General features: G+C 42.2%; 1 protein-coding gene across 2 annotated transcripts; it reads right to left on the minus strand.

The window, feature by feature from the left end:
- Positions 1-2,633: 2,633 nt before the first annotated feature.
- Positions 2,634-21,608, minus strand: SRD5A3 (steroid 5 alpha-reductase 3). Of its 2 annotated transcripts, XM_084627095.1 has the most exons (5): positions 21,296-21,608; positions 9,313-9,464; positions 7,487-7,681; positions 5,873-5,995; positions 2,634-4,694 (listed from the first exon to the last, which is right to left on the minus strand). In XM_084627095.1, the coding sequence occupies exons 1-5, from the start codon at positions 21,487-21,489 to the stop codon at positions 4,435-4,437; spliced, it is 924 nt and encodes a 307-aa protein (XP_084483221.1). In that variant the 5' UTR covers positions 21,490-21,608; the 3' UTR covers positions 2,634-4,434. The 2 variants fall into 2 exon arrangements, with proteins under 2 accessions (XP_084483221.1, XP_084483222.1); XM_084627096.1 differs by lacking the exon at positions 5,873-5,995.
- Positions 21,609-23,282: the final 1,674 nt, after the last annotated feature.

The following is a 23,282-nucleotide window of genomic DNA, read 5'->3' on the forward strand; positions in this document are numbered from 1 at the left end:
TGTCCAGTTTTGGGCCCCACACTTCAAGAAGGATGTGGATAAATTGGAGAGAGTCCAGCAAAGGGCAACAAAAATGATTAGGGGACTGGAACACATGAGTTATGAGGAGAGGCTGAGGGAGCTGGGATTGTTTAGCCTGCAGAAGAGAAGAATGAGGGGGGATTTGATAGCTGCTTTCAACTACCTGAAAGGGGGTTCCAAAGAGGATGGCTCTAGACTGTTCTCAATGGTAGCAGATGACAGAACAAGGAGTAATGGTCTCAAGTTGCAGTGGGGAAGGTTTAGATTGGATATTAGGAAAAACTTTTTCACTAGGAGGGTGGTGAAACACTGGAATGCGTTACCTAGGGAGGTGGTAGAATCTCCTTCCTTAGAGGTTTTTAAGGTCAGGCTTGACAAAGCCCTGGCTGGGATGATTTAACTGGGAATTGGTCCTGCTTTGAGCAGGGGGTTGGACTAGATGACCTTCTGGGGTCCCTTCCAACCCTGATATTCTATGATTCTATGAACCTCCCTGCTTACAGGAATCCCTTTGCTGGCTATGTGTGTTCACCAACTGCAGCCCCTCTGTGCTATGAACATCTACACAGACACTCGCCTATATGCTTGCTTGTGGATCCACCACCACCAGCTCAGAGACTGGATTCTGTTTTAAAGAGATATCAAACGCATCCAAAGTGTCTAAGGGTTGAGCATTTGCCTGCTCTTCCCTGCATCCTTGTGGGTTCAGTCATAAGGCTGTTCTGCTCTCAAAAACCAGTAACCCAATCTTTCCTCAGACCCTTACGTACAGACTGCTTAGTCAAAGAAACAGCATGGAGTCATTCCTGTTCCAACAACATTGTTTCCCCAACAAGCTGGTCAAACACAGCCACTTGGTCATCATAGGGCTGTTCACCCTCCCTAACAATTTTCACTCCATCTGAAACCTTCTCAAAGCTATCCACACTGGATCTTTCTAAAGCAAAGCCAGTGGATCCATTTTCAACAGAAAAATTCTGGCTGTTAGGAAATGAAACTCCCTTGATCACATCACTTTCACCACATCCCTCATTTACAGCGAGCTGGTTGGAAAAACTGCCATGAGGAATTTTCTCCTTAGCAGATTCTCTAAGCAACAATCCCTCTTTCACAGAAATTCTGCCCATACCCTTTTTTAGAGCTTGCTCTAAAGGAACATTTTCCTGAGCAACAACAGACTCTTTCTGGGTTTCACTTAAATCCAGAATCACCTGGTAGGGTTGACATATAGTATATGTTCCAAAAAAATGTGCTGTATGTATTTTCACTTGCAAAAAGGAAACGTACAGGGAGTCATGGATGTGCTGTTTCAGGAGCAGATGTGTTTGTTGAGCACTCCCAAGGGATATCTGCTAAAGTACTTTTTAGCCAAACAGCTTGACAGAATCAGTGATTTTTCTGTTTACAAGACTGTTAATTGCACTGCAAATGCTGAAGTGGGAAATGCCTGGAAGCAAGTCCAAGTAGCCGCCTGGGAATCAAACCCAGTACCTGTCACAGAAAATACATTAATGAGAAAGAGATGGCACTAGGAAGGGACTGTATCTCTGATTCCCCTAGCTACAGGAATCCTTCAGAGATTATTTCACCAAAAAATGAAGTTATGACTAAATGTTGAGATTATTACTTCCACGATTTCAGCTGTGGAGGACAAGGTATAGACAAGAAACCCCCCTCTACCTTAGGCTAATATCTACTATTTACTTATGGAGAGAGAATAAAACTGTAAAAGCAGGGTAGAGTTTAGGAAAAACAACATATATGAAATAGTAGGGTTGTTGGTATCCCTGACTCATTTAACAAACATGGTATTATAATGTAACATGCTTTACAGTTGATCTCTGAAGTATTGGAACAATTGAGTCCCAATGAATCTTTTCATAAGACTTCTTCCCTTTTCCAAAACTAATGATTATTCAGCTGAGAGATTTTATGTACCGTCTTTAGCTCAAAAACATTAGTGTTAGACTTTGAGAGCTTTGACACAATAAACTGTTACCACATTTAACTTCCTTCCTTCCATGCATCTACTTACTAATATGGGCTGGTATTTTTGCAGGATTATAAAGCACATGTTGAAAGAGCAGCTGGTGGTAATCTGGTCAAAAGGGATGCTCTTTGGAATTAGGAAACAATTAGAGTTTTCAATAGCATGAGTTTATCCTGGCAAGCCAAATATCTTTGTATTGCTTGAACTGCTACACTGATATTTGACATTGATGTACTGGTCAAATAAAATCAAACGCCAAAACACACCAGTTTTTTCCACAACTGCACGACCACTTTAGGTATCCTTAAAAAAATTTCACTGTGGAAGCACCATTGTAGGTATTAATGTTACACTAGGTGAGAGGGAGTTTGTTACCTCTTACCAATGCAATTATATATTGTTTCAACTGATCTTGTGAAAGGACCAATATTTCATCCAAAGTGATATACATTGTTAATACACATGGAGGGGTTCATCTTTCTCTTTTCTATAACTAAATACTTTATAAGTACTTAAACTTCTTGTATCGCTCTTTTGTAAAATGTCAGTTATAGAAAACAAACAGCATATACCATAATGTTTCTTCAGAAAAAAAAACAACCTAATTTCCTACAACAGAATATACTTTATACAAGGAATTTATTACATATTCAGATATTACTACAAAACATTTTGAAAAAGATACATTCAAATAGAATGCCAATGTCACTACCAGATCAGACCAGCTGATCATCTACTTCAGTATCCTGTTGTCCCTGCCAGTACCAGATGCTTCAGAGGAAGGTGCAAGAAACCCTGGACAATGAGGAATAACTTACTCATAAGCAAAGTTTCTTCTTAATTCCTCTCATTTAGAGGTAGGTGAATGTCCTGTATCATGACAGTTTATTATACCTATTCTAACACTTAAAAACAAACAAACACCTTTTACATCCCAATATAATTGTGGATGTTCTTACTGTCCAAGATACAGGCTGGAGCTGCTGCAAGCCCCCAACAGTGCTTTATTTACCACTCCCCTTTCCCCAGGGTATTTTTAGTAAAAGTTAGGGACAGGTTGTGGGTGTCCCATTAATTTTTGTTTATTGCCTGTGACCTGTCCCTGACTTTTACTAAAAATACCTGTGATGGAATGTTAACCTTATGGATGAGATAGAGAGAATCTGCTGTGACTGTCAGAACTCTGGATGAGTTTGTAGGATTGGTAGTTGGAAAATGTATCATCTTCTCTGAAAACTAAGCAAATTTAAGTGGAAATATTTGAGACAAAATTAATATAAAACACCAGATGGCCATTTTTAGAGTAGCATCGTACTTTAAGTTCTGTTCTCCGTATGGCAACAACAGTGAACAAGGTAGGTGACCTCTTGTTTTTTTTTTTTTTTTGAAGTCTATATATCACCCAACATATGTAATTCTCCCACTCTACAGTTTTGCACAAACTTAATAGAATGGGCTATCGCAATTCTCAATACACCTTGTGGTGAAGGCATCTGAGTTCTATACAGTTTTCTAAGGCTGCCACATAACAGTCTATAGCAAAAGCTGACATTCTTTAAGGACCACTGACTTTTATTGCCTAAAAAGTAGATTTATTCCAGCTTCTGAGAAGAAGAGTCAGGCAGTGGAATACCCATCCTTCCCATCAAAGAGGTTTCTCAACCTTTTCTTGTATTTGGTATTTCTGAAAGATGTGAATTGAAACAAATAAATATATATTAGCAAAATGAAACAGTCATGAGTGGGGATCCCATATCCTTATATTCGAAATATCCTAGTTTCCTCTACCCACAGTTTTACAGAATTTAATCCCATACTCACTCTCCCTCAAAGAATACCAACTGCTCACAAAATTATCTTTAGGAAAATATTTAGAGGCAATGCACCATTTTCCTAAACAGTTAGCTTCTTTTAATAGACTTAGTGGTCAGGGTGTGTGGGGGAAGAGTATAATTTTCTTTTAAAATATTAGTTAAACTTGAAATACAGTGGTTTCTCCTCACTTTGAGCAACTTCCCTTCCCTACATACATGTGTGGGTTACTTATAAAATACAGGCACACATTTTGGCTTGCTGCATAGCAGCAATGAAAGTGGTTTAAATATTAGACATGAATGTCCAATACACAAATGTTAAACATCAGCAGTTCTTGCATTTTAACTGAGGTCTTTAATACCATGTACAGTTCAGGTTGTACATACTGCAGATACTTTTTAAAAGTTTCATTTTGATTTAATGATAAAGTCTGTGTATTCACTAAAATCCTGTGTAACTTTGAGCTGGAATCAGACAGTAAGTATTGTTTCACCACAGCTTCTGTGACAGTTGCATTACACATACTCCTGAGAACCTCAGTCTTCCGTTACCTTTTAGACGGCATTTCACAGGCTGCATTAAAGACATATTTAACAAAAATAAAGGTTCTAAAAAAGAAATGGTATAAATGCTTTTCGACATGTTGGGTAGCAGCTGAAGTTGTTCACATAGAACTCATGGCATAGAACTGCAGCCAATGCCTGGTTAAACAGCACATACATCACTACAAGCCACCAGGTTAAGTTTTGAAATCCAAATGTGATGGCCATGGATACATATATTAGGAGTTCAGCAAAATAATGTGGGCAAGATACTCTCTCAAACCAGTCTCCAAAAGGAATGCTGTGGCTCAAGTTTACTACCTTTCCTGCAATTTAAAGAAAGAAAAAAGTTAGTTGATAGAGCATGTATTAAAATAAACTTTAACTCTTAATCCATATTTATGTATAATTACGGAGTAATGCTGAGCACCTGCAGTTCCCACTGACTTCAGTAGGATTTGTGGGTGCTAAGCACTTCTGAAAAAGAATCACACCACTTTTATTAGATGCCTACATATGGATTAAGGAGCCTAATTTTAGCCACTCAGGTTTGAAAATAGTGACCTTAACTCATTCCCAATACAATGTGTAATGTTATGGTTACTTTAAGAAGTAAGGTCTAAGAATAGAGTGAGATTTTCTAATCATAGCTCAGGAAAGTAATTCCTTCTGTAGCCTCTGCATATCAGCCTCTCCATTTATAAAAGAGAGATGATAAACACTTACCTAATAAAAACTTCAAAAACAGACTCCGAGAAACTGCTGAATTGGAATTAATTTGCAAACTGGACACCATTAAATTAGGCTTGAATAAAGACTGGGAGTGGATGGGTCATTACACAAAGTAAAACTATTTCCCCATGTTTATTCTCCCCCCCCCCTTTAGTTTCACCTTGTCAAGGGGGCCATCCTGATCATCACTACAAAAGGTTTTTTTCTCCTGCTGATAATAGCCCACCTTAATTGATCACTCTCATTATAGTGTGTATGGCAACACCCATTTTTTCATGTTCTCTGTGTGTATATATATATATATCTTCCTACTGCATTTTCCACTGAATGCATCTGATGAAGTGGGTTTTAGCCCACAAAAGCTTATGCTCAAATAAATCTGTTAGTCTCTAAGATGCCACAAGTCCTCCTTTTCTTTTTGCTGATACAGACTAACACAGCTACCACTCTGAAACCAAATTAAGTGGTAATAAGTGTTCCTAACACATTTTAGACATATTTCTATTCAGGATGATACAAGTGTGAACCTTCTTTTTAAACCTTGCATATTGTGAATAACTACATATCACCTGCTCAAGTCTCTTCCAGATAGACTAAGTTAACCCCTTGGAAAGTGATCTACAGAGATACATATTCACATCAGCATTTATTTCACTGAGTTTTTGGAAAATACCAGTGTTCTAAGGGGTTGGGCTCAACAGAGATTCATTGTGACACACAATTTTTAATGGAAAAGTTATTACAAACAGCTCCAAGAAGTGAAATATCTCACCTGATTTACTTTTTCTAAGATTAGCTAGAATCACATGGCATCTATGTTGGTGAACTGAGGCCCAAATGTACATAATAATTCCTAGGGCGTGGTACCAGCAGATTTGCATAAAGAGGTCTTTCCCTGAATTAAAAATGAAAATAGTATGCCTATTAATTCAAGATTGGGAAAAAAAGTCTGCATTAAACCCTCACCAATACCATCTCAAAAAAATTCAGCTTTTATATATAATGTTGCAGCTTTTCCCAGTGTATGCCCCACTTCTTGAATAATGGTGAAGGGAGCTTTTAAACACAACTTGTGCAGACAGTGAACCACACCCTAGTTATGAATTGCTGCAGGCCTTTATTCTTAACTGCCTGCTACTGCAAATTATAAATTAGTCAGTTTTCTTTTTAATCAGTAGCTGTAGGAATAAGGGAGGGTGCATGCTACAAGCAGAAAGGGTTACCATTTGGTTCAGGCCTCCATATTCTAACATGTTTTGGACTGTGACAGTGTTTGTAAAAGTGTATTTTTATCACCATGTTAGAAGACTGTGCCATAGCTGAGGTCAAGATATCATGACAGAATAGTGTTGCCTTATCTACACTAGCAATAAAAAAAAAAAAAATGGTGAGAACAGATGATTGATTTGCAGGAATTTTGCACTATGGATGGACCCCAGTGCTTATGCCAAGGCACCATCTCTGTGGAATGCCATGATCAGAAAGGTAGAAAATGCACCCAGACAGTGCCACCTAGAAAAGGCTTTGTTTGCACCAAAGTCATTCTAAGAGCGCTGTAAAATCAGCGTGGAGGACAAAAGCTACCTCTAAGATAGCATGAAATGACTTAAATTCTATATCTAGTGCTGACGACATAAGAAAAATTAGTCATGTGAAATGCACACCAGGGGCATTCTGGTTCATCATGTACCTATGCAGCAGAGCAAACAACAGCTCAACTGTAGGACTTAGTGCAACATGTTGGCAGAAACAGGTCACATTATTCATGAATCCTTTAGAGCTCTTTGGATACTTAATTGGCCCAAGTAGCAAAGAGAAAGGAGCCTGATACTAGACATGTGATTGGAGGCCAAGAACTAAGTAAACAGGCAAAGGTGCTGGCAGACTCATAAAGAGAAACTTCTGACTAAAATAGCTGTGTAACCAGAGAGATCCTGACCTCTGCTGGACTGGAGGTTCCTTCATAAAGTGGAAGCAGCTCATTGACAAAGATATGATGTGTTGGGCCTGGGAGTCTAAGGGACATGGTGGCATACAGCAAACAACGATACTGAGCTATAAGGAGAAACCGCATGTAGAGCAGAACTAGGACACATACTAAGGCCATGCATGTGATGTCATGTGCTGGTTAATAAATCTGACTTTAAGTAACTGCAGTAAATACTTTTATAGATCTCATCAAATACCTCTTCTCTCACATACACCTGCACACACCTGCACACAAAAACACCCTGTAGATAGAACTTTAGAAGGTGAAAAGATTAGGCATGCTACTAATCTCTCGTTCACCCTTTCCCCCACTCCCACCCTCACCAAACCATCTTGTGATACTAGAAACAAATTAAAAAGAAGCCGCAAGTATGGTTAGCACTAAAGAGACACTCACCATTGCTGACATTAGCCGGCACTTGACACAGCACAGTTAAGCCAATAACAATATAGTACCCAAGCCCAAAGCAGTATTGTACGATATGAAGGAAACCACTGGAGAAGACACTGATGCAGAGGCACTCTATGAGCCTTCGAAAGCTGTGTAGCCAGAGGAGCATGAGAACCAAGAGGGCAGACAGGTGTTTGTCACCTACAAGTCAAACAGAAGTGACAATCTCAAACTCTTCCTCTTCACAAACTGAGCTCCAAATTCCCTCTGGAAACCAGTTTTCACTATAATTTAATTTGCATTCATTTTAAAACTACTTAGAAGGACATCAGCTATGGAACCTGAGCAGCAGGAATGAGAGAGAAAAAAATCAGTGTGTGCATTTTTAAGATGACTGCCTTGAAAGATGGAGAGTAAGTCCTTTTGGACAGAAAGGATGCTTTTTAATTTGCGTATATGTTACCCACACATTATGACGATGAGCACATTTAGCGTCTGTCTTACTATTAGTGTTTCTAAAGGAACACTGACAACTTGAAGGATGGAAAAAAAATTTTTAAAAATGAGTTAAAAGTGAGGGCGAGTGTAAAAACTACCTCCAAATTCCCCAGTCAATTTCCCGATTTTTTTTAAAAAGTGCTCCTCTTTTCCTCTGTTAGTGTCTGAAAGAATCACACAAATAGAAAAGACTATAGTGAAACTGACTACACATGATGTATCCTGCATAATATCATGAATTAATCAAATGCATGATGTAAACAAACTTTTGTGAGAGATTTTTAATTTCTTTCAGTTGCACAGAAAAACCTCAGATTATCCAAAATGTGAAAACATACAATAAAACTGGAATTTGGTTTTTCTAAGTTTTGGCTATGACTTCTGAGCGGTTACAAGATTTACTGAGTCATTTCAAGTGTTACCTGTAACAATTTTTAGGCAGAAGTTTGGTTTTTTTTCAGTTGACTGAATATGCTAAAGGTGAATTGTAAAGCAAAACACCTTTTTTTGTTGTTGCTTTTATTACATTTTGATGATGTATTAAGATAGACCCTTTTTTTAAATTAAGACTAAGAATCAGCATCCCCTTCCTGCTCAGTTGGGGGAAGGGAGAGCTGCACAGGTCCTCCATTTTTCTGCTAGGGTAAAATAAAAGAAAGGCCAGATATTTACAGTGTGAAAAAAAACAAAGGAATATATTTTTAAAATTTATGAAATACTTTTTATATATCCTAAAAACAATTTTACAGGGCAAAAATAGTTTTTCTTTGCTGTTCACTTTTAAATCAATTAAACCAAGCGATTATTCTGGAACATCCTTTCCATTAATTTCTTCTGTCTAAATAAAGGAAGGATTACTTCTAGAAAAGGAGTGTTGAATAATGGTTAAAGCTTTGAACAAGGCCACTGACCCTCTCCGTGCCTTGGTTTCCCAACCTGTACTTTTTACGGTGGTCCTGCAAAGATTAACGTGTGGGTATCATGGGATTCTATGTTTACAGCCCTCCCAAATCTATAAAACCTTTACATAATTACACCCCAATCTAGAATTTTTCAAATAAAATATTTCCTTACCAATCTAATGGGAGATCAAATTTGCTTCTTTCAGATCTATTAACAGTGTTATTAAAACTCCAAATAATCAAGATTTTTTTTAATCGTGATTAATTTTTTTGAGTTAATCACATGAGTTAACTGTGATTAATTGACTGCCCTAGTATAAATTAATAAATTAGGGATGAGTAGCTGATGTATTCTCAAAGGGAGGTCAGGAGAGTATAGCAGTTCTGTGTTACAACATCTGTGCATCTGTCCATAACATGTGGAGTACTTGCCCACATCCTGGTTCTGCGAAGCTCCACCAAGAGCACTGAGCAAATCCCGAAGCCATATCGGGAAAGGTCTTGCTAGGAACAAAGCTTGAATAAGCAATAGGAGCAACAAGCCATTCCAGACCACAGAAAGAATATAAAAGTGAGAAAACCACCTGTGGAAGAAAGAAGCAGCAGTATTAACTTTCTGGATTTTTCAATCATTTTTTTCTTATCACTCCTTTTTTCAGTGTTGGAATTCAGTGACCAGGTCTAAGGAGAACGGCCCATTTTCATTTGGCCTAACCTCCCACAATAAGAGATGATGGGGCCTTTTATGGAACTACCAGATGTCTACCATAGCCTCATTCCAACAGTCTTTCCTAGTTATATGATGCTCAGAATACTAAACCTCCCACTCACTGTATCTTTTTCCATGTTTTTAGAACCTTCAAGTGGATGCACTGGAAAACTAGAAGAGTGAGTGGAGACCACACAAAACAAGTGCAAGACTCAAGGCTTTAAATAATTAAATATAATACAAACCACACAGCAATACATGAATGTAAAATGAAATTTTGAAAATATAAAATGCTTCAGTTAAAAGTATGACAATGTCATGTTTTAATACCCCAGCCATCCTGCCTGGAATTCTTTTCTGGGCATTTCCGTGCTGTTGCCTCGAACAGCATTTTCATTTTCTTCACCTCTTCTGAACAGACCATGGAGAAATTACTACTATTCTGCATTTATCTTTTGTACAGAATCACCCAGACACCATTACACAGCTGGACTGTGTGATGTTTTGTCACCACACAAATCCAGGAGTCTTTAAATTGTCTTGCAGACCTAGGGATTATTCATCTCTCTGGATATCTTTAAGGCAAGACTGGATGCCTTTCTGGAGTGTATGCTTTAGATAAACACAAGTTATTTGGCTCAATAAAGGGGTAACTGGATTAAATTTAATAACCTGTGAAATACAGGAGGTAATTCTAGATAATCTCATGGCTTCTTCTGCTCAAAGTCTATGAATAAAATCAGGACATCTGGCGATATCTGCCAATAGATAAACATTCAGGATGAGAATGCTCAAAGTTTCCTGACCGCAGGACTTCCTTGGATGATTTTGACTGTGTAATCAAATAAGACTGTATTTAGCTTCAGAATATGGCAAACTGACCTGGCATTTGAGGTTGATTTTTTATTTTTCAAATCATATGGGAGATAGAATGCAGAGGAGTTGGATATTCCACAATGGCAAACAAAGATGTGTATCACACTGAGAACTTTCCAGGGGCTTAATAAATTTGACTTTAAAGGGTAACATGATCAAATTCTCCTAATCAGTTAAAATGGGAATGTCCTACAGTGTTGACATATCTCAGCTGGCAACTTTAAATTTCTCTGGATAGACAAGAGTGCTCCACAAGAGTATTGGGCTTGTATCCAGTGCTGACAATCATTTAGGAGCAGGGTATCGGCCTCTGATCAGCATTCCACAACATTCTCTCTCAAATATAGCAGGTCACTCACACAGATGAAGAGCTTCATTGTGCACACAGAAACCATTTGCCCGCTTACAGCGGGCAGACCAAGCAGGTACAGATTTAAATTTATCTGAAAACACTCTTTGTACTCCAGTCTCATACAGACTAACACGGCTGCTACTCTGAAACAGTAGGGTTTGTTATAGTAAAGTGGGCTTAGAGACAAACAGAACTCAAACTGCTATGAGTTTTTATGCAAACCAGGTCTCCACTTAGCCCATATTCAAGTCAAACTCAAGTCTTGTTTGATACCGGCAGCTTAGACTCTTGGGGAGGCCCCCCGAAGTGGAAAGTTTGTGCGGGAAGAGGGATGGAACAGAGGCTGAAGAGGTAACTAATGGACATACTCTTCCCTCTCCTCTCTAAACCCCTCCCAAGGGTTTTTTACTAGAGTTATTTTAATAGCTGGTTGGTTGGTTCAGTGTTATGACTATATTCCCATAAATAATAGCCCAAAACACATACATACGTGTGTGCAGGTGCATATGTATTTTAAACTATTTGTTTAGAAAGTTTTTAACAAGTTTACAAATATCAGAAACAATCAGTACAATAGTTAGCTTTCATTTATATGGGAATATAGTCATCAGAACTTTCTACTGAACAAAGTGTTACCGTATTACGGAGTGAGCATCATTACAACACCTGTATCCTTTTTAGTGATTTTATTAAATTGGGTGAAATCTCTATGTACACAATTTAATAGACCAGACATATCTATCAACTGCTAATATTTTTAAAAATTGGCCAGGTGTACTGGTTCAAAAACATCCATCTTTGTAATGTAAAGAGTGGAGTGCAGCTACTTAAAAGGCTACTTAAAAGAGTTGATGCCTTGGCCGCGAACTGTGTACTCGCCCTCACTCACACCAAGTAAGAAGAACACCACGGTTCACAGGTGAACTACAGCAGATAACATGCAGAGGCAAAGTCAGGACATCAGTGGTCCAAAAAACATTCTAAATCCCTCTGCCAGCAGCCCAAACAAACATTTACAGGACTATGCCACTGCAATAAAGGAGACAAAATGAGCCTTTTACTCCACAAATCAGTATGGCAGAATCACAGCCAGCATAGACATTTCACACAGCAAACCAGCTAATCAACCCAGTTTTCACAGCCCAGACACCAGACCCAAGCATCAGCCATTGTAAAGAGCTGTCAGCATACGTCACTGAGCAACTGAATACAGAGGGATTAACTGGAAAGGAAAATTCCCCCCCTCACCCAACTATTATCTGCCCTAGCACCCCTGGCAAAGTTTGGGCCTCCTCACATATGCCGAAGTTCAAGAAGCCCTGAAAAATATTACAGGTACAACCTATTAAATGGATCCATGTCATTCGTGGTTGGTAGAAGCCAAAGAAGAATAACTATGACCACGGCCAATGGAAATAGTCAAGGCCACCTTCAGAGAAACACACCTAAAAATTTTACAGTTTACCTAATCCTCAAGAAGCCATTACTTGATTCTGAAGTTGATTCCAACTACTGTCCCATCTCTAACCCTCTGTTCCTGGGCAAAACAAGTGAGAAAATAGCAACCATCAAGCTCCAACAACATGTTACATTAGCCAACATTCTGGATGCCTCACAATCAGGATTCAGAGCAGGGCACGGCATATAGATGGGTCTTGTCAAGGCAGATTCCCCACTCTGGCACTTCGATATCAGGTGAATTCAGAGTCTGACCATCTTTAGGAAACATTGCAAGGCCTTCATCTTTGGGAAAGCTTTGCTTGCAATTCCAACAGCCCTTTATTTTTAAACCCTTCTAATTCCCCTCCCTCCCAAAAAAACCCTAACCCAAGCAGAGTTTTGACCCCAAAAAGGAAGAAGTGCCAGAGATGCCATTAAATCCACGAGGATGCTACTGATTTTACATGGAAGATACTCACATACTACTATGATGGATATTACTACCTTAATAACAGAAAATACAGCAATGGCCAAAGTGTTAAATGCCTTTTTTGTTTCAGTTTTCACCAAAAAGGTTAGCAGTGATCAGATGACTAATACGGTGAACATCAGGATAAATGGGGTAGGATCTGAGGCTTTGAGGATTCACGCTGCCGGTCACAGTCGAAAGTGGTGAGTGCAACTTTTCGAAGCTCAGGCTCATTAAAACATATCTTTGATCGACAATGGTTGGCAAGAGACTGGCATTGCTTGCTATTTTATCGCTTGAAAATGCCATTGGTCAGTCTTTGGATGTCTCCGACGCTGTGCTTCAGTTTGCGAGGGCAAAGGCAAGAAAAGCAACCTTTTGAACCCTAAAGGACTAGGGTTAACACTCTAAGGCTGTCACCTACTGCAACACTATTTAATACTGGTCCACCCAACGTTGGTGTACAGTTCAATTTCTTGACGTAAGTACACTTCAATTCTTAAAATTAAAAAGTTTCTATAAGCTTAGAGGAAATTAATTTTTATTTGCTTATATATGGCATGAATAAATACAGATTTACAGAATCTAGTGTGCAAATTTATCATCTTATATGACAGGGATAAATCATGTATGCAAATCATACATCAAAGTCATGAAACAGGCTACAAATGCAATAAAAAATAAGGTATTCATAAGTTTAACAAATGGGGGGGGGGGGGGCGCGGCACCGAAGACACTTCTCACCAGGTGTGCCATTTGACCTGAGAACTTTAACTGTGAGGTAAGGGACAAAGACAAAGGGCCAGGTGGGAAGAGGCCCAGGGAAGTAGCAACAACTGACTTAAGTGAGTGGTATGTGGCTGTTTATAGGGTCACTGGGTTCGAACCCAGAATAGTGGGTGGGCCCGGGTTTCCCCACTAACCACCAGCGAAGTGCTATAAAAAAAACTCTGAGAAGAGGGCAAAGCTCCTTTGGAAGCCTGAGTGAAGGGCTGAATTTAAAAGGCCCACAGCCAGGGCTGAAGACCCTGTTGAGGAAAGATGGACAGTTTTGTTGGACTTTTGCTACCTTGAAGGGTTTGATTTTGATTGTGTGACCCAGCCAAAGGGCCGAGGCACTGAAGACCCGCCACGCAAGGTCAACAACCTACAGGAGGTGCCAGGAGCAGGAAAGAGACTGCAGTCCTGCATGCAGCAGCAGCTGGCGCTCAGGAAGTGAGCGTCCCCCATCACAGATGTATTAGCAGAGTGCTGTAAGCAAGACATGAGACGTAATTCCTTCCACTCAGCACTGATAAGGCCTCAGCTGAAGTACTGTTTCCCATTCTGGGCACAACACTTTGGGAAAGATGTGGACAAACTGGAGAAAGTCCAGAGGAGAACAACAAAAATGATTAAAGGTCTAGAAAACAAGACCTATGAGGAAAGATTGGAAAAAAAAAACAAAACAAAACAAAACTGGGTTTGTCTAGTCTGGAGAAGAGGAGACTGAGGCAGGACATGATAACAGTCTTCCAAGTACATAAAAGACTGTTAGAAAGAGGAGGGTGATAAACTGCTCCCCTTATTCAGTGAGGACAAAAAGTAATGGGTTTAAATTGCAACAAGGGAGATTTAAGTTAGACGTTAGAAAAAGTTTCTACAAGTAGTTAAGCACTGGAAAAGATTAATTAGGGAGGTTGTGGAATCTCTGTCACTGGAGGTTTTTAAGAACAGGTTAGACAGACACCTATCAGGGATGTCGTACATAATACTTACTAGTAGTTCTGCCTCAGTTCAGGGGACTGGATGAGATGACCTACTGAGATCCCTTCCAGTCCTACATTTCTAGGATTCTATGGGTTGCAGCATGAAACCTTTAGATAAGAAAATTGATACATACTTGAAAGGACATCTATTAAAGGCAGTATCCTGTGGCACTGTTATTTTCTATCATGCAAATACATATGCAGGTGTTTCTTTACAGACATATTTAGCTAGTTAAATACTCCATGGCAACCAATTGTTGTTACTATCCAAATGCAGTAAAATAGCATGTACAAAATGAGCTTTGCCCTCAGTCCTGTTCGTCTGGTATAAAACAAAAAACTCACCATCACAAAGGCCGTGATCTTAATGGGTAAAGAGACTAAATTACTTTGTCTGTTTTTTGGCCCTGAAACTGCAACTGGTGTATCTCCAACAGAGTAAGCTGTAGCCTAGCCAGGGCTCAGACCTTTTTATCATCAGGCAAACAGAGGGAGTTTGCCTGGGAACCGTTCGGGAGGAGCTAAGGTGAGTGCTGCATTAGGGGGCCTGTGTTGTGAGCTGGTGGGGTGAATATCCAAGTGTCCGTGTGCTGTGATCATTTGTTTGACTGGAGCTATTTGCAGGGACTGTTTGATGGTGTCTGTGTTTGTTTGAAAAGTGTGAATTGGGAGTGCTTTGTTCCAGGTGGGCCTTGAGTGGCTGATCGGAGGGAAGGCTTTGAGCCAGGCCAACTGCCTTGAGCCAGCAGCCTTATAAAAAGGCAGGCAGTTGCGAACCGAGGACAGGCAAATAGAGGGAGTTTGTGGGAACTCTCCCGAGGTGAACTTCCAGGCAGAGTGTATTTGCCTTTCAGGCTTCGGTGAGAAGTAAATACAACTCCTGAGGACACTCTCAGAAGGAAGACATGGATAGTGAGTGATCAGCTGTTGTGACCTGCACAGGATCTGCCACGTTTGTCTTTCTCCCAGAGGACAGAAGTGACTTTGTCTGTACAAAGTGCAAACTGGTCTCCATATTGGAAGAGAAGGTTAAAGGATTAGAGAAGCAAGTATCAACCTTGCATTACATCAGAGAAAATGAAGACTTTCTGGATAGAAGTTAGTGTTTGGTTCTGGAGGCACAACATGCCGAAGAATCAGAGAGGGCAGCGCAGAACGGGGAAGAAAATTGGCAGCATGTGACCTCCAGAAGAAGAATGAGTGTAGGAGCAGGATTTTATAATTGTACTATGACAATTAATGAATGATTTGATTTCATCCTGCCAGCCACCCTTTTTGAATAGCAGAAAGGAATGACCTTCTGGGACATTGGTAGAAATGCATCTGACAGACTGCCAGTGTCTGTACTGATGTTAAGGCAGGGACAGACCAGAACAAATCTTATGACTGATTATGGTCACCCTTTTGTTTTAGGGTAAGTTATAATGTCTACTATGGTTTCCTATATGTATTACAAATTAGGCACTCTAGTTAAATATACATTTCTTTGTTTTAAGGTTTAGTAAGTAAGAGACTGGATCTTGTATTGTGTCTATGTTAAGGAGATTAGAGGAAGGCTTAATTTATAATGTTTTTTGCTCAATATAAACTGACACTATTTGTACTCTCAAAGGTCTCTGTAAAAGACTTTGTATGTGAATGAGGAATGCATGCATCAGGAAAAGAAAGTGTGAAGGCCATTGTTATAGCCAGATGGTCAATGAAGGAGTGAAGAGACTTAATGACACCAAAGAACCATCAATGGGCACCCATAATGAAGGAAGGGCAGATTGACGACCCTGTGGTGAAGGCTGGCACCCCTAAAGACAGGATAATTGATTAAATTAGAACCAGGACAGGATGACCCTCTCGGAGGTGTATTGGAATGTTTACATCAAAAGATGCACCAATTAAGAAGTAACCGGTCACAAACTGACACAGCAAAATCCATAGACTTCAACAGAGCAAAAGACTATAAGAACAGGGTGTTTGGCCATGGGACATTGGATTCATCTTGCCATGCTCCAGGAGCATCAGATCTCGACCGACAGAGCCCTGCTCCCCTCTGCGACCAATCTGGCTGGCCACCAGATTGATCCAGACTCTGGATCGGTAATTATAAACATTGACTGGCAGAACTGTGTGCACTTGGTGAGTGTCAGAGAGCTTGAAAAGCATATGCTAACAGTCGTATTCTCAATAAACGTGGCGTGCAGCCTTCTCCCCTATAAAGATCCCGTGTGCTTCTTATCAGTATAACATGAGGGAGAACCTATATACCCCCTATGCAGATAGAGGTCAGACACCATTTTCAGACTCTCTGCACAGGTACTACTGCGGAGAATGATTTGGTAGACACATCTGAGGGAAAGTATCCCTAAGGAGATCCCATCGACCAGAAGGCATGGGATGCATTGTCCTAGGGGATGGCGGTTCCACGACCACTACTCCCAAGAGAAGGAGACAAGTGGTTGTGGTCAGGGACTCCATCCTAGAGGGGGATGGAGTCATCCATCTGCCGACCAGACCAAGAGACTTGAGAAGTGTGCTGCTTGCCTACAGCTAGAATTCAGGATGTGACGGAGTGTCTGCTGAGACTGATCAAGCCCTCGGACCACTACCCCTTCCTACATCTCCACGAGGGCGCCAGTGATACTGCCAGGAAGACCTTGAGCAGGTCACTGCAGAGTATGTGGCTCTGGGAAGAAGTTTGAGGTGCAAGTCGTGTTCTCGCCCATCCTCCCTGCTGAAACAAAAGGCCCAGGTAGGGACTGTCGAATTGTGGAGGTAAATGCATGGTTATGCAGGTGGTGTCAGAGAGAGGGCTTTGGATTCTTCGACCATGGGATGTTGTTCCGGGAAGAAGGATTGCTCGGAAGAGAGGGGATCCACCTAACAGAGAGAGGGATGAGTATCTTAGCAGGCAGGCTTGCCTGGGGTACAGTGACCTAAGCCCAGAGGTAAGTGGGATACTGGGAGGAAACACAAGGAGGAGGGTGCAACATAGGAGGCCTCCTGATGCACCTAAGAGAACTAGCCAATTGCTTTGCTTTCTCAGTGTGAATGTACACAAACGTAAGAAGCCTGGGAAACAAGCTGGAAAAACTGGAAGTCCTGGCACAGTCAAAGAACTATGATATGACTGGAATAACAGAGACTTGGTGGGGTAGCTCACATGACTGGAGCACTGTCATGGATGGGTATAAACTGTTGAGGAAGGACAGGCAGGGGAGGAAAGGTGGAAGAGTTGCACTGTATATAAGAGAGCAGTATGATTGCTCAGAGCTCCATATGAAACTGGAGAAGAGCCTGTTGAGAGTCTATGGATTAAGTTTAGAAGTGAGAGCAACAAGGGTGATGTCATGGTGGGAGTGCGCTATAGACCACCGGACCAGGAGGATGAGGTAGACAAAGCTTTCTTCAGACAATTAACTGAAGTTTCCGAACACAGGCCCTGGTTCTAGACAGGGTGATTGAAGTCCCCCATATCTGCTGGGAGAGCAATACAGCAATGCACAGAAAATCCAGGAAGTTTTTGGAGAGTGTTGGGGACAACTTCCTGGTTCCTCCAGTATTGCACCAACTAGGGGCCTTTCTCCTCTTGACCTACTGCTTACAAACAGGGAAGAATTGGTATGGGAAGTAGAAGTGGGTGGCAACCTAAGCAGCAGTGACCATGAGATGGTTGAGTTCAGTATCCTCACAAAAGAAAGAAAGGAGAGTAGCAAAATACGGACCCTGGACTTCAGAAAAGCAGACTCTGACTCTGTTAGGGACTGATGGGCAGGATCCCCTGGGAGGCTAATATGAGAAGGAAAGGAGTCCAGGACAGCTGCCTGTATTTTAAAGAAACTTTATGGAGGGCACAGGATCAAACCATCCCGATGTGCAGAAAGACTGGCAAATATGGCAGGCAACCAGCTTGGCTTAACAGTGAAATCTTCAGTAAGCTTAAACACAAAAAGGAAGCTTACAGGAAACTTGGACAGATGACTAGGGAAGAGTATAAAAATATTGCTTGAGCATGTAGGGGTGTAATCAGGAAGGCAAAAACACAACTGGAGTTGCAGCTAGCAAGGTATGTGAAGGGTAAAAAGAAGGGTTTCTACAGGTATGTTAGCAACAAGAAACGGGTCAGGGAAAGTGTAGGACCCTTAATGAATGGGGGAGGCAACCTAGTGACAGATGATGTGGAAAAAGCTGAAGTACTCAATGTTTTTTTTGCCTCGGTCTTCAGACAAGGTCAGCTCCCATACTGCTGTCCTGGGCAGCACAGTATGGGGAGGAGGAAAGCAGCCCTCAGTGGTGAAAGAACAGGTTAAGGACCATTTAGAAAAACTGGACATGCACAAGTCCATGGGTCCGGATCTAACGCATTCGAGGGTGCTGAGAGAGTTGGCTGATTTGACTGCAGAGCCACTGGCCATTATCGGGAGAGGTCCCGGACGATTGGAAAAAGGCAAATATAGTGCCCATTTTTAAAAAATGGAAGAACCACCCGGGGAACTACAGCCTCACCTCAATCCCTAGAAAAATCATGGAGCAGGTCCTCAAGAAAACCATTTTGAAGCACTTGGAGGAGAGGAAGGTGATCAGGAACAGTCAACATGGATTCACCAAAGGCAAGTCATGCCTGACCAACCTGATTGCCTTCTATGATGAGATAACTGGCTCTGTGGATACGGGGAAAGCAGTGGACATAATACATCCTGACTTTAGCGAAGTTTTTGATACAGTCTCCCACAGTATTCTTGCCAGCAAGGTAAAAAAGTATGGATTGGATGAATGGACTAGAAGATGGATAGAAAGCTGGCTAGATTGTCAGCTCAACGAGTAGTGATCAACGGCTTGTCATATAGTTGGCAGCTGGTATCAAGCGGAGTGCCCCAAGGGTCGGTCTTGGGGCCGGTTTTGTTCAACATCTTCATTAATGATCTGGATGTTAGGATGGATTGCACCCTCAGCAAGTTCACAGATGACACTAAGATGGAGGGAAAGGTGGATATGCTTGACGATAGGGATAGAGTCCAGAGTGACCTAGACAAATTGGATGATTGGGCCAAAAGAAATCTGACAAGGTTCAACAAGGTCATGTGCAGAGTTCTGCACTTAGGACGGAAGAATCCGATGCACTGCTACAGGCTGGGGACCGACTGGCTAAGTGACAGTTCTTCAGAAAAGGACCTGGGGATTATAGTGGATGAGAAGCTGGATATGAGTCAGCAGTGTGCCCTTGTTGCTAAGAAGGCTAATGGTATATTGGGCTGCATTAGTAGGAGCATTACCAGCAGATAGACGGAAGTGATTATTCCCCTCTATTCAGCACTGGTGATGCCATATCTGGAATATTGTGTCCAGTTTTGGGCCCCTCACTACAGAAAGGATGTGGACATTACAGAAAGGATGTGGACAAATTGGAGAGAGTCCCGCAGAGAGCAACGAAAATGATTAGGGGGCTGGGACACATGACTTATGAGGAGAGGCTGAGGGAGTATGGAGAAGAATGAGTGGGGATTTGATAGCAGCCTTCAACTACCTGAAGGGGGTTTCTAAAAAGGATGGAGCTCAGCTGTTCTCAGTTGTGGCAGATGACAGAACAAGGAGTAATGGTTTCAAGTTGCTGTGGGGGAGGTCTAGGTTGGATATTAGGAAACACTATTTCACTAGAACGGTGGTGAAGCACTGGAATGGGTTACCTAGGGAGGTGGTGGAATCTGGCTGGGATGATTTAGTTGGCATTGGTCCTGCTTTGAGCAGGGGGTTGGACTGGATGACCTCCTGAGGTCTCTTCCAACGCTAGTGTTCTATGATTCTATCATATCATCCAGAATTAGACAATATGGGTATGTCTACACTGCAATAAAACCTCCGCTTCTAGCTTGTGTCAGCTGACTCGGACTTGCAGGCTTTGGACTGTGCGGCTATAAAATTGCAGCGTAGACATTCAGACATAAGCCCAGGCTTTGGGACCCTCACCCATTGTGCAGTCTCAGAGCCTGAATGTTTACACTGCAGTGCTACAGCCTTGCAGCCCGAGCCCTGTGAGCCCCTGTCAGCTGACCCAGACCAGCCATGGGTGTTTTACTGCAGTGCAGACATACCTTGTGATGAAAACAGCTTAGCCTTGGCAGCATTACAGCCTCCATAGTCTAACAAACCCTAAAAGGCTATACACCTCTCCAGATAGACGACAGGACACACTGGTAGGGCAGCTTGCCCTGCTGATGCCCATTATATGCTTTTGCACTGAACAAACAGTTCAGTCTCCTCTATACCTGCCATCTTAGTATCTTTCATTCTAAGACCTTAAAATCAATGATGCTAGCTCTCCAGATTTTGAGGGGTGACTCACAATATCTAGTAGGTTCTTAAAGCTCCAGCTTCTGGAGTCATGGGATTACATGGTAACTTCAGTTTTCCTTAAAACAACCACCACCACCTATGTTTCCAGCTCTCATGATTACAGAGAAAAGCTGGAAAATGTTAGGAGTGTATCTCAAAGCCCAGAAGCCACTAGATAGCCACAAAAAAAACATAATTCAACATTAATCAAAGCAACACAAATATAAAAAACCCTTAAGATTTTCAAACCAATCTCACGCCTTTCCAAGGCCCCACGCCTGCAGCCCTTTACACGGCTGAAGAAGGGGGGTTTGTTGCACAAGCGCACCCCACTCCCAGGGCTAAGGGCTGCAGGGCACGCGTGGGGCTCCCCAGCCGAGCCACGCCGCCCGAGGCGGAAGGGGACAGAGCCCCTGCTAGGGCAGGCGGCTGTCCCTGTGCTGGGGACGGGCTAGCAGACCCGGCGCCCCCCCGGCCGGACTGAGGTAACCTCCCTTCACCTCTTGGGCACATCCAGAAGCCGCAGCCAGGCTGGGCGCTGCCCGCAGCCGCTCTTGGTCTTCCCGTAGCGGAGCAGGTCCTGGAAGAGGCCGGGTCGGGGCCCGCCGCGTGGGGCCTGCAGCAGCTCCAGCAGCAGCGCGGCGAGGAAGGCGGCGGCCAGCAGCAGCCAGAGGGCGCTGAGCGCGGCCGGCATGGCCCGGGAGCCTCCCTGCGCACGGGCACGCACGGAGCCGGCCCCTCCAGCCGCAGCCCAAGCCCCCGGAGCCAGGCGGGTCTGAGCACCACCCCCGCCCCGCGGAGCCGGGCTCTTGCTGTGGGGAAAGGGAGGCGGGGCCGGACACCTCGGAGCTGCGGGGGGGGTCCGGGCAGTTTCCCCGCCCCACTGGGAGGCGCGAGGAGAGCCTGGAATCCCCCCGTTGTCCGCATGTGGCCCTGTGTGCCCTCAGCTTTGGTAGCGTTATACTGTCTGTCTTCCCTCCCCGCCGCCCCTGAACCCCCGCCCAGCTGCCCCTCTTCGCCCTCTGCTCTTCCCCAGGCTTCCTTGTACCAAGGCACTTCAAAACAAAAAACGCTGAACAGGAAACAAGCTCAAATAATGACGCAGCCTGTAGGGCGGCAAGCACAGGCGCGGCTTGTGTCGGTTCTGTACAGCAAAGCCACTGCCTGTGCATTTGTGAGCAAACTGTGCAGAGAGCTCAATTCTTGCCTTTAAATATAGGGAACAAAAAAAGGGGAGCAAATAAATGGAAACTCCAATAAACCTCTCACACCGGGAGTTAAAGGTCCTTCTGTGAGGACTGTTAAAGGGACACTTAAGTTGTAAGTGTCCTACTCACCTGATTTCTTTTACCTGTTGCTGTTACAAGTAACACCTATGATTATTATAATAAAAAGATTACAGAACTATTTTCTTCTATTTACAGTTTGTTTTATGTTGTGTATTTATCTGCACTTTATGTATAGTCAGCTACATTGTTCCTTTTGTGCATTTAGTTTTTTATTTCGGTGCAATAAAAAAGCACCAATCCAACACTCTGGACCCCTTGACAATCATTTAGAAATTGACACATAAGTAAACCCATCAGTTACCCCAAGATCAAATCAGAAAACCCAGGAACACCATAAACACAACAAAAATAATTAGTCTCCTCCCAGATTCCTACAGTGTGGCAGCCCTTCCCATCACCTACTGCAGTAAGGGATAAAAGGTGGTCTTTGTAGCATGCCCTGAAAATCAACAAAGTCAAGATGATAGCAACTGAGAGAGAAATGGGGTCCAGAGGAAAATGCCCTGCTAGCCTCCCCCTTTCTTTTATATCAGTGGGGATCCAGTTCAGGTGGAAGCAATGATTTTATTATTCTGTATTAAGTTTAAAGGATAATTTAGCAGTCCTACTGAAGGTATATTGAATGGATTTTCAAACTTTCAGCCATGGCACATATGCAGAAGTTAATGGTTTAGTTAATGAATTCACAGGGAAACATTCAAATATTTTTAAAATGTTTTGTAATATAGTGGAACTCTGATTTTATTAATGTCTCCAAAGCCACCCAAACCTTCATAAAATCAGGAACCCTCTGATTAGCAGCTGCAGAAGAAAAGGGAACCAGCTTCCTCAAGGTCAGCCAGTTCATTAGGACTTAAGGCCTGAGCTACATACAGTTTTTTGTTCCCATAATACCACTTTGGTTAGTGGTGTGATTGTTCATTAATATAATTATGCCACTACAACCCTCAGTTATCCAGTATAAAAATGGTTAAAATGGTATAGCTTATTCCTGTTCCCATACGGGATTAAGCTATACAGTTGTAAGCAGTTTTATACCAGTATAATGACGTGCATGCTAGGCGGTCTGTACCATTTAATTATATCAGTATAATATAGTACCTTTTTTGTGTCGACAAGGCTTGTGCTTTACAAATGGGCGTAAGTACTTTGCTGAACTAGGGCCTAAGTCGTGCTCCGGTGGTTTCCAGAGTCACAC

This window comes from Lepidochelys olivacea (genome assembly GCF_965140295.1).
Source record: "Lepidochelys olivacea isolate rLepOli2 genome assembly, chromosome: 4".
In the NCBI taxonomy this organism is placed as follows: domain Eukaryota; kingdom Metazoa; phylum Chordata; order Testudines; family Cheloniidae; genus Lepidochelys; species Lepidochelys olivacea.

What these genes read in the sequence shown, in the direction of transcription:
- SRD5A3 (XM_084627095.1), bottom strand. Translation starts at nt 21,489, where the DNA reads ATGCCGGCCGCGCTCAGCGCCCTCTGGCTGCTGCTGGCCGCCGCCTTC. An exon ending in CTTCTGGATGTGCCCAAGAG is followed by an intron (nt 9,465 to 21,295) that starts GTGAAGGGAGGT and finishes TTTCTTCCACAG; the next exon opens with GTGGTTTTCTCACTTTTATA. An exon ending in TTCGCAGAACCAGGATGTGG is followed by an intron (nt 7,682 to 9,312) that starts GCAAGTACTCCA and finishes TTTGACTTGTAG; the next exon opens with GTGACAAACACCTGTCTGCC.